Source organism: Delphinus delphis, chromosome 2 (genome assembly GCF_949987515.2).
Source record: "Delphinus delphis chromosome 2, mDelDel1.2, whole genome shotgun sequence".
NCBI classification, from domain to species: domain Eukaryota; kingdom Metazoa; phylum Chordata; class Mammalia; order Artiodactyla; family Delphinidae; genus Delphinus; species Delphinus delphis.
The window spans coordinates 135523610-135535944 of NC_082684.1; the positions used below are offsets into that span (position 1 = coordinate 135523610).

At 43.9% G+C, this 12335-nt stretch overlaps 1 protein-coding gene across 3 annotated transcripts in view; it reads right to left on the minus strand.

Annotated features, from left to right (window-relative positions):
- MAP2K5 (mitogen-activated protein kinase kinase 5) overlaps nt 1-6379 on the minus strand; it is a 263527-nt gene extending 257148 nt beyond the window's left edge. For all 3 annotated transcript variants that reach the window (XM_060005718.2, XM_060005717.2, XM_060005716.2), the window contains exon 1: nt 5660-6379. In XM_060005718.2, coding sequence (XP_059861701.1) covers nt 5660-5794 — 135 coding nt within the window. In that variant the 5' untranslated portion in view covers nt 5795-6379. The remainder of the gene's footprint in view (nt 1-5659) is intronic.
- Nucleotides 6380-12335: the final 5956 nt, after the last annotated feature.

The following is a 12335-nucleotide window of genomic DNA, read 5'->3' on the forward strand; positions in this document are numbered from 1 at the left end:
TCTACAATACTACAATACATTTAACACAAACAATTCTTATCAATCTTTACTCTTGAGCAACTAAAAAACATATTTAATGACACCGAAATAAAGTTAATCTAGCCTACAAAAGAAAAAGTGTATATAACCTGATATCAATGTTTAAATGAATCTATAAAGTTGAAAACACTTAAAAAATAGTCTACAGAGACAGCTTATTTAAAGAGGTACAGAACACCTTCGAGAAATCGTTAGTTCTGGGAAAAGTGACCCTCCATTATCTCCACTCCAACCCAAATGGTCTGCAAACCTCATTGTTCTCAGGGAGCTCTGCCACAACGTCCCTCCTGGGCCGTGCCACAAATGGCACCAGGCAGCCAGCTGACAAAGCCACTTGCAGTATTTCTCAGCAGGGAGCCCACAGCCCTTCCAAGCAGGGCACTTAGCAGGGTGGCGTCTGCAACTTCCTTCTAAAGGCAGTTCTTTAGAAGCTTTTGCTGCAGTGGCAATTTGCATAATAGCCTTGTCTCTACTGTGTATGTGTGTATGTGTATGTGTGTGTGTGGGGGGGGGTGTTTTAAATAAATCTGTGCATATAAAATTGATCAAAGGGGACTTCCCTGGTGGCGCAGTGGTTAAGAGTCCGCCTGCCGATGCAGGGGACACGGGTTCATGCCCCGGTCCGGAAAGATCCCACGTGCCGCGGAGCGGCTAGGCCCGTGAGCCATGGCCGCTGAGCCTGCGCATACGGAGCACAGGCTCCGCAACGGGAGAGGCCGCAACAGTGAGAGGCCCGCGTACCGCAAAAAAAAAAATTGATCAAAGGGAACTATCTTAGGCAGCCCTCACTCATTAGAGCCAAAAGAGATTATTTTTTCTTCTTACTCTAGTCTTAGCAAATGAAACAACTTTCTGTGGAAGTATTTGTAAAAGATTTTAGTGTTGAAAAAAATCCTTTCTACATATTTGTAGGCAGAAAGTATTTATTGACAGCTAAATGAAAACTGTTGAGCGAGTATAGAATACACAAGCAGCCAGTGTAACGCCTAAGAGTGTGAACGGGAGCCAAACTGCTAGGGTTGGACCTTGGCTCTGCCGTTCAGTCACTGAGTGACTGAATTTCTCTGTGCCTCCATTTCCTTCTGTGTAAAAATGAGATCATAACTGTACCTACCTTGTAGGACTAATGAGTTAATATTTATAAAGTGTTTACAAGAGTGTCTAGCACATGGTAAGTGCAAGTATTAGTGTCTGTTAAATAAATAAAACAAGTCACTAATGACTGGCACATTACAAATCTTACCTCATAACGAAATCCTAAATTTCAGCACCTGACAATCAGTGGAGGATGGTCTTTGGTTCACTTACTTCATCCTTCCACAGCATTTACTGAGGATTAGCCAGTATTGGTTTAAAAAGGGGTGGGGGTGGGGGGACCCTCCACTGCCCCAACCCTCCAAGTCTAGGTTATCACTGCTTACTTCCAGACAACCAATCTTGAGATGTGAACCCTAGAGTATTAGCAAACTAATTTAGGATCCTTCCTACTTATGAATAGCGAACCTGTCAAACAGCAAACTTCTAACAACCGTCTGAAAACCCTGCTGAGCAGCAATGGCCTCCTTTGCCCATCAACATAAACAAGGAGCCACACAAACTTTACAACTAATGCGGGGGGAGGAAAAAGAGAAAGAAAAAGCAAACCTGATTGAGAGAATCATGAGAATCACGTGAACACAACTGACCATCTTGTTCTGTTAAAGCAAATAAAGTGGGGCTATAATAATGACAAAGAGGTAAAACTCAATCAGTATCTCCTGGTCTTTTCTAAGCAGGCACATTTAATTTTATGTGTATTTTCCAGTTGTATTTTAAGTGACTTATTTCAAAATGACCCTGTCTTATTCTCAACATTTTACTCAACTTAAAGAAAGTTTCGAAAGAGCACATAAGTTCACATATCTTGTTGGTGATCATTTCTTGATCCTTTTCTTCTCCTTCCTTTCAATAAATCAGTCAAACAAATAGCAAACCAAAAATATAAATGAGCATCTATAACGTGCCAGGAGGATAAAGATTACAAAACTGTAGGCTACAGAAGAATAAGACTTGCTCCTTGACTTTAGGAAGATTATAATCTGTCACAAAGATAGAGACAAACCTAAAAGACTAACAAATCAGAGCACTTATAGTATGATAAAAGAGCCAAACAAAAGACATAAATTAGCAAACGGTAGGTGCTAACTCAGAAGGCAGTAAAAATCACGGTCTCAGTTAAGATAGAAGAAACTTCACAGATGAGGGGAAATCTGGGCTGGAACTTGGGAGAGAGGATTCAAACAGCAAGAGGAAAGGGGGAACATTCAGATCTCCTGCACAATTTTCCCCAAACTGGGGACTGGATTGCCACGGAGAAACACAGAAAGCTGAAAAACAGATAACCCAAATGCCTCTGCCTATGAGGACCAGCTGGGTCTACTTCACAATGCACCAGTCCCTAACTATTCAGACGAAGGACAAAGGCCTCAGAGAGGCCCAGTGACCTGCCCACAGAGTCCCAGCCATTTGATGGAATTGTGAATGGAGCCCTCAACTACTGACTCTGAGTCCAAAACGCCCTCAGCTCCAGCTGACTCAGTGACTACAAATTGCTTCTGGCTTCCGTGTCTGGTTCTGCCACAAACCAGCTGTGTGGCTTTAGCATTTTCCCCATCAGGGGTTCATGCTTCCTCATTTGAAAACTGAAGTGAGGAGAGATATCAGATGAAAGGGAACGTTCCAGGTTTCATTTGGCTTTAAATTTTAACGTTCCAAGCCAAAGATGCTGATGTGACTCTTGATTTTTTGCCTATTTCTCAATGAAGAGATAAGGTAAACCTGGAAAAGAGATCTAAGGAGTCCTCCAGGTTTTGAGCTTGCAGCTCCAAGAACTTGATATACAGCACCCATTGTCACGAGCCCTCCATGAGGCCTTCCCAACATAACACGCTCCACCTGGGCGTACCTGAGCAAGCACGTGGCACATGGCACGCTGAGCTCTCGATGGTGGGACCATTTGTGCAAAGTTTATTTTTAGGCCAGTCATCCTTGAGGCAATGTACAATTGAGAGATGCCCAGGCCCTATCCCTTCTGCTGCAATAACAACACTTACAGAGCACTTACTATGCTCCAGATTGTTGTAAGTACTTTACACATACCAACTCCACTAGTCCTCAGAACTCTGTGAGGTAGGCACTACTTTTATCCCCCCAACCCTATTTTTGTCTTTTTACAGATGAAGAAACTGAGATACAGAAGACACTTGCCCAAGTGAGTCTGGTAAGGCTTATGATGTAAACGCGGTCAGCCTGGCTCCAGTTTGTGTTTTTAACACTGTACCATTCTACTTAAAATAATACCTTCTGTTGTCTCAAATGAGTAAAGTGAAAGAAAGCTCTTGTCTTTCTCATCAGAGACACAATCTCACTTAATCTTTACAAGTCTTTGAGGCAGGTATCATTATCCCTAATTTACAAGTAAAGAAACTGAGGCTCAGAGAGGCAGAGTGACATGCCTAGTTAGTGGGACGGTTTACAATTAAACACAAATTTCTTGATTCAAAACCTAGCGTGCTGTCCACAAAACCATAACGGTGTGCATCCTCTTTGAAGCTCCCTCATTAAATAAATATTTCAGGGTCCTATGAAGCATCGGAAACAGAGAGGAAACAGAGGTGTCCGTCTCCTCCAGAAGTTTACCATCTCGTAGAGGAGACAGACAAAATTAGCACAAAACCCATATACTTTGCCAAAACAAAGTTGTGGAAACACAGAGGAGGGGCATGTGACCAAGACCAACACAGAGGAAAAGCCAAGCTGGGCTTTGAAGGACAGGTGGGAGTTGGCGAGCTGAAGACAGAGGCCCAGTGAAGAAGGCCTGGGCACCTGGGAGAACTCACGGTTAATTCTATATATCTGGAAGACAGGATGCTCATGGGGGTGTAGTGAGAGATGAAGCTGGTGCCAGGCAGGTACAAGCCAATCAAGATGGGCCCAGAGGGGCTTCCCTGGTGGCGCAGTGGTTAAGAATCCATCTGCCAACGCAGGTGACACGGGTTCGAGCCCTGGTCCGGGAAGATCCCACCTGCTGCGGATCAACTAAGGCCGTGAACCACAACTACTGAGCCTGCGCTCTAGAGCCCACGAGCCACAACTACTGAAGCCTGCACGCCTACACCCCGTGCTCTGCAACAAGAGAAGCCACCACAATGAGAAGCCCGCGCATCGCAACGAAGTGTAGCCCCCGCTCACAGCTACTAGAGAAAGCCCACGTGCAGCAACAAAGATCCAACTCAGCCAAAAATAAATAAATAAATAAATTTATTTAAAAAAAAAATATATATATATATATGTGCCCAGAGGACCATGCCAAGGAGTTTGGGCCTTACCATGAAGGGAGATCCATGTGCATGTGAGCGTGTGGAGAACTCTGGATGCAAAGAGAAGGATGGCATATGTGTACAAGATCGGAGGCTGCTGGTTTACTCCAGCTTCTGCACTCCTTCTGCAGACACCTGAAGATCTGTATGTTCTAGGTGGTCAGTAACATCCAGAACTCAAAATGATGGTACACAGATCAAATTTTGATTGAGTAACCTATGACAACCAAAAACCACATCCCAGATCTTCCTCTTCCCCCAAACCTCCATGCAGCCCCATCTTATCCTGCAGGTAAGTTCCAGTATAGATCTGGTACTTGCAACATGCTCCTTGGTATGTCAGCTCTGCCTTTGATAGTGCAGTTATTCAAAATATAAAATGGGCACGATGTACTCTATCTCACATGAATACTAAAAGCTGAGAAGTAGTACTACAGCATGTGGAAATAAATACCAAGTAAAGTAAGGAAATCTGAGTTCTGGCACTGACTCCCACTCACAAGTAACATGGCTTTGGAAAAGCCATTTCACCTCACTGCTCCTCGGTAACTATCTGCAAAAAAGATCAGAGGGCTCAACAGGCCACCTCCAAGGTTATCCTCTGCTCTAACATTCCATGATTTTATTTGAAATATATTTTGAATATTTATTATGAAAGTAAGACTACATCATTGACTCTAAGATGCACATTTTCCCCTCTATTTTAACATCTCTGAAATTGGGTTTTGTACGATGTGTGGCATGTCATAGTTTAACAGGTCGCATTTTTTTTCTTTCTTAGCGGTACATAAAATAATGTCTTAAAACTTATGATGTCTTAGGCTTGCTGAAACATGATTGGTTAGAGTTGCCTTGTTTCCCTTTCCCACTAGCTACCAAGTTTAGAGAACTCAGTAGAAAGACAGGCTGGAATTTGGCCAGGGACATTCCAAAAAATCCTTGAGAAAAACTCTCTTCTAGATTCAGCTTTCTGTATCCCAGTTGGTTGCTTCTGTGTGTTATGTCCCAGTCCAGGCTGTGAGTTCCTTGAGGGCAGGGGTCCAATGTGATTCATCTCTACTTCCCCAGGAACCTGCACACTTGTCAGATTTCAGTCTATACAATTAATCAATGCTTGTGGTGGAAGAAATAAAACTGCCCCCATACGAGGCCAGCAATGGCCACTAGCTCAGGCCACCAGGGTAAGATTTGGTGATCAAGGTGCTTACTGCCCTACAAATCCCTGCGCCCCCCTCGCTAGGGACACTGAGATTAGCACTTACCAGCACATCCCTGAAGAGTAGCTGCGGCCCAGAGTGCACTGTCCAGTCCACGGCTCCACTATTTGGAATCTTGATGCGAATCACCAGCACCTGGTTCTCCATGGCATGGAAGGGGCCAAGGGCCAGCCACAGCATTACAGGTTAAAAGGGCTCACATCCTGGTAGGGGGAAACCCCCTGGCTCCTGGTTAGGCGGGGGCTCTTAGAGGTGACAAGGGGACTGAGGGTCAGAGGACAGAGGGGGAGGAGGAGTGAAGAGAGGAGGTGGTCCAGAAGAAGCCCGCAGGCTCGGAGCCAGGCCCAGGCTATATGGGGTTGAGGGATGTCTCCCTGTGAGCGTGGACGGAGCAAGGGGCAGGAGCCAGTAGGAACTAGCAGAGATCAGAAGGTTCTGGAGTTGGAAAAGAAAGCAAACGGCATCTTGCAGCTCTCTGCCGTCTGTGTGGGTGTGAGGGGACAGCACAGAGAAGACGCCGTTTTAGAGAGATACGGCGGCAGGTGTCCACTCCTCCTTAAAGAAGCGGGGAGGGTCCCCGACTTGAGGCGACTCAGTCCGGGGCTGTTAGGAAGGAGCCCCAGGGCCGCCGGACCACAAGAAAGCCGAGGGGGCCCTCCGCGGGAGGGTCGGGGGCGAGTCCTCTGCCCCACCCCGAGCCAGAGTGCACGGCGCGCGCGACCCAGAACCTGCAACCCGAGGCCGCGCGTCCCGGCGGCGGCGGCGGCGGCGGCAGGAGGGGGAAGGCGGCGGCAGGAGGGGGAAGGCGGCGGCAGGAGGGAGAAGGCGGCGGCGAGGGCACTGTTACTCCGGAACCAAAACGCGCGGCGCCGGAACCCTGGAAGCCGGCGAGGAGACCCGCCTCCCGCGGCGCCATGTTGGAAGAGGGCAGCTCGTGGCCGGCCCCGCCCCCGCTCGCCGGTGGGCGGGACCCGAGGAGCAAGGGCTTGGCGCCGGGGTCGGAGTGAGGGGACCGACTGGACTATTCAGTCGTGAGACCCCACCTCCCCTGTCGCGAAGTGACCACCCATGGCGACCGGGTGAGAGCCCTTTCTTTTCCCGACCCTCATTAAAGACAGCGAGGTGAAAACATTTAACAAAAGAAGGAGGAAACTGAGCTAGAGCAGGGGTCCGCCAAAAGCCGATTGATGGCTTAGGATGCGTTGTTTCCCTGTTCAGAAGACTAGAAAAATAGAACTGCCCCTCTCGTTTATTCCTACTTTATCAGGCCCTGTACCTAAATATTCGTGGAGGTTTGTGCATCAAATGATCAAGAGCAAGGTTGTCTTTTTTTCCTTCTTCCAAGTCACAGATCCGGAGGATCATCTTTCTCCCAAATGAGCAAAGCGAGTGTGGATTTTTCAGTGAGGTCCGTTACCCCTATGGTTACCCTAAAATAGCAAACAGCGCACTATTCAAAAGCAACAGTAAAGAAATTCAGTGAAGAGTTTAACTGCCTGGGTACAGTTGCAGTAGTGGCATCATCTTTTCTTATTAAACCTTTGAAAAAAAAATATCCTAGACAGTCCATAAACTTTCAACTAGATACCAATGTTTACGCAGTGATATCACAGGCGGTAGCTTGGTTATTTTTAAATTCCTTCTTAACCTCAGATTTTTAAATGCATGATTTTGTTCATCTATGATGCCTATGCAGAAGTTTGTTTACAAACTGCAACGCGTAGTTTCGTCCTTTACCTCTAAGAAAAGTCCACATATCGCTTTACTTTGAGGGGCTGAATTTTGTATAAATTCGGTGGGAGAGGAGTGTCATTCCCCTCTCTAACAAATAGTTGATGAATGCGAGAGAAAAAATAATTTAAATACTGGTCAGTTTGGGTATAATATCAGTTTTTTACTGCATATTTTCTCTACCTGCATTCCTTTTTTCTTTTGGTAGTCTCTGTTTTATTTAGTTATTTATTTATTATTGATTTATTTATGGCCGCGTGGGTCTTCGTTGCTGTGCCCAGGCTTTCTCTAGTGCCGCTCGTTGTGGTGTGCGGTCTTCTCCGCGGCACGTAGGATCTTCCCCGACCAGGGCTCAAACCTGTGTCTTCTGCATTGTCAGGTGGATTCTTAACCACTGCACCACCAGGGAAGTCCCTACATTCCTTTTATATTTAATTTGAAAGTCCATTGTAGAAGATAAATTATCTCTTTTCAGTTATTGTAAATGAAGAGCTTAGGTAGAAATTCATTTAGTCAGATCCTCCAGGTAGTCAAAGAATTGCCCTTTTCCGAACACTTGCACTGCTGGTGGGAATGTGAATTGGTTCAGCCACTATGGAGAACAGTATGGAGGTTCCTTAAAAAACTACAAATAGAACTACCATATGACCCAGCAATCCCACTACTGGGCATATACCCTGAGAAAACCAAAATTCAAAAAGAGTCATGTACCAAAATGTTCATTGCAGCTCTATTTACAATAGCCCGGAGATGGAAACAACCTAAGTGCCCATCATCGGATGAATGGATAAAGAAGATGTGGCACATATATACAATGGAATATTACTCAGCCATAAAAAGAAACGAAATTGAGCTATTTGTAATGAGGTGGATGGATCTAGAGTCTGTCATACAGAGTGAAGTAAGTCAGAAAGAAAAAGACAAATACCGTATGCTAACACATATATACGGAATTTAAGAAAAAAAAATGTCATGAAGAACCTAGGGGTAAGGCAGGAATAAAGACGCAGACCTACTAGAGAACGGACTTGAGGTTATGGGGAGGGGGAAGGGTGAGCTGTGACAAAGCGAGAGAGAGGCATGGACATATACACACTAACAAACGTAGTAAGGTAGATAGCTAGTGGGAAGCAGCCGCATGGCACAGGGATATTGGCTCGGTGCTTTGTGACAGCCTGGAGGGGTGGGATAGGGAGGGTGGGAGGGAGGGAGACGCAAGAGGGAAGACATATGGGAACATATGTATATGTATAACTGATTCACTTTGTTATAAAGCAGAAACTAACACACCATTGTAAAGCAATTATACCCCAATAAAGATGTTAAAAAAAAAAAAAAGAATTGCCTTTTTCCACCTGCACTTCAGTCTTGTGAAAAACAAACCATTTGTTCAAGGTCCCCATGCACTTTTTATTGAAAGTTCATTTCCTATTATTTGAGAAAATAGACCACAAGGCCAGAGATTTTCTATGAACTCATGATTTGTTAAAATGGTTTTTATTGATAGTACTATGGGCAAAACCAACTCAATTTGTACTTTCAATTCTTTTGGATATATACCCACAAGTAGAATTGCTGGATCATATGATAATTCCATTTTTAATTTTTTGAGGAGCTGCCATGTTCCACAATGGCTGCACCATTTTACATTCCCACCAGTAGCCCAAGAGTTCCAGTTTCTCTACACCTTCACCAACACTTGTTATTTTCTATATTTTTGTTAGAAGCCATATTCTCATGAGTATGAGGTGATATCTCAAAGTGGTTGAGATTTGCATTTCCCTAGTGATTAGTGATGTTCATCTTTTCATATACTTGTTGGCCATTTGTATATCTTCTTTGGAGAATTGTCTATTGAATCCTTTGCCCGTTTTTAAATTGGCTTATTTATCTTTTTTGTTATAAAGTAATTTTTAAATGAGGAAAACTAACATTTTACTATAAGTTCAGAGATGTTTTCTTTCATATCTTTTTACATTGCTCCCAAACTTCATATCTTTTTACATTGCTCCCAAACTCCAATCCTTAACCGAGAATCTGATCCCTTCCCACTGCTTCTCAGATACTATCCCAGTCCAAACTACCATTACATTTATATTATATTTCTCTCTTAAAGTTCTGTTTCCATTCTTGCCACTGCTACCAATGGTCTATGCTCAACCCAATTACCAGGGTTAGAATACCAAGTCACCCCTTTGGTTAAAACTATTCTGATGGCCTCCTAACTTGTACAGAATAAAAACTAAAGTCCTTTCCTTGACCTGCAAAACTCTACACAGTCTGCCCTCCACACCTTCTGGCCTTATGATCTCTCAAACGTCATTCACACCAGCCTCCTTCTTACTTTTCCTTGAACATATCAGGCATCCCACCTCGGGGTCTTGCATTTGCCCTTTCCTCTCCCTGGATTGCTCTTATCCCAATATTCACATGGCTCCCTTCCTCCTGCAGATCTTGACTTAAAAACCACCTTCGTGTTGAGGCCTTCCCTTAGCACAGTCTTGAAAACCAGCCCCAAACCCACCCCACCCACAGATGCGAGCACGCAGGTGTGCACAATTCCTGGTCCCCTTCCCTGGTTTACTTTTCTCCTGGCCCTCACCACTATCTACCATGCCACATGTCTCAATCCTGTATTTGTCTCCTCACTAAACTGTAACTTGGCGAGGGAGGGACCGGTATGTGTTTTATTCACTGCCATGTCCCTAGTACCTAAAATAGTACCTGACACACAGTGGGCACTTTAATAATATTTGTTAAATGAATGACTGGATTTTGAAGGCAAAGTGGGTTGAGTAATAGGAATGCAACTACCATGTGCATCTCCTGCCTGTCTTGAGCCGCAATTGCTCCTTGGCCTTTCCACAACCACTGCCATCGTGGAGACTGAGACCACAACAATTATAGACTCCCACTGAACCACAAACTTTATAACAAATGTTGACTGCCTCCTGTGTTCAAAAATTCCACTTGTCTTCTTCAGTGCCGGGTGTGGGTCCCTGCATATATCATTCAAATATTTGTTGATTTGGGGGTTTTTGTTTTTTGTTTCTTTCTTTCTCTTTGGCCACACCACGTGGCTTGAGGGATCTTAGTCCCCCAACCGGGGATTGAACCCGGGCCCCAGCAGTGAAAGTGCCAAGTCCTAACCACTGGACCACCAGGGAATTCCCAATACTTGTTGATTTTGATTTAAAGGAATATGATGAGAATAGAGGATGAAAACAGTAAGTTTCTAGTGGAGAAATCTTGCAGACACCATCCTAACCAAGTGATCAAGGTTAACATCACCAGTGATGTGATGTTGCTGTCATGTACTCTCCTATATGATGCAACAAGAAGGGCATTTGACCTGTGGGGTCTTCTTCCCCAAACCCATAACCCCAATCTAATCATGAGAAAACCATCAGACAAACCCAAATTGAGGGACAGTCTACAAAATACCTGACAAATACTCCTCAAAACTGCCAAGGTCATAAAAAACAAAATGCAAAGAAACTATCACAGACCTGAGGAGACTAAGGAGACATGACGATGAAATGTATTGTGGGATCCTCAGTGGAATCTTGGAACAGAAAAAGGACAGTAATGAAAAACCGGTGAAATCTGAATAACGTCTGGAGTTTAGTTAGTAATAATGTACCAAAGCTGACTTTTCAGTTTTGACATAGGTTCAATGATTATGTAAAATGCTAACATTAGGGGAACCTGGGTGATGGGAACTCTCTGTACTGTATTTGCAACTTTTCTGTAAATCTAAAGTTATTCCAAAGTAAAAAGTTTTTTTAAAAAATAAGTTGCATTTCTACACACTTGTAATAATGTCTTAGAAATTTTAATTTGAAAAAGATATAATTTATTGTTATTACAATAACAACTGAAAAATAAACATAAGCATTTTCTTCATAGTGCTTAATATCCATTAGTTTAAAAAACGGATATGAAGAAGCATGGACAAAAGTGGTGGGACTTACCTGGTGGCGCCATGGTTAAGAATCGGCCTGCCAATGCAGGGGACAGGGGTTCGAGCCTTGGTCCAGGAAAATCCCACATGCAGCGGAGCAAGTAAGGCCGTGCGCCACAACTACTGAGCCTGCGCTCTAGAGCCCACAAACCACAACTACTGAGCCCAAGTGCTGCAACTACTGAAGACCGCCTGCCTAGAGCCCATGCTGTTCAACAAGAGAAGCCACCACAACGAGAAGCCTGTGCACCGCAACGAAGAATAGCCCCCGCTCGCCGCAACTGGAGAAAGCCCGCACGCAGCAACGAAGACCCAACACAGCCAAAAATAAATAAATAAAATAAATAAGTTTTTTAAAAAAAAGTGGTAAGAGACAAACCCTTGAAAGTGTGATGGGAAAGTCTGCTCTTTTGTGTTGTGGCAGGAATGGAAAAGAACAGTGGGAGCAATTCCAGCACTCATGCAGAAGCAGAAGCAACAGTTCAACAGATATTCATAGAGCGCCAAGTATGTGCTATGGATTTTAGATGCTGTAACATGAATTAATTTATTAATTTATGATGTCATTGGATTTAATTTCTATGTAATACATTTTCCCTCAGGTAGAGTAGGCTGGTGTTCCTACAAATCACTTAAGCTTTATTTCCCTTTTTTGATGGTTTAAACATATCTATATTCTTTTCTTTATATTAACCAACAAACTATATCTCACATTTTTGTGGGGCTTTAGAGCTTGCAAAGCATGTCTCCCTTTGTTATCCTGTGCATCGTACGGTAAGTATAGAGTAATGATTAAGAATTTGGACTCTGTAGACAAGTTACAGGGACTGGAATAACACTCACCATGTGTGACATTGAGCAAGACTTCTTGGTTTCCACAGCTTAAAAAATGGGAATAAAAATAGGATTAAGGGAGCTAATATGTGTAAAGTGCTTAGTCTAGGACCTGGCACGAAGAAACAATATGTAAGTGTTAGATAAACTCCTTATTGTATATATGGAGACACTAAGAAGGCTCTAATTTTT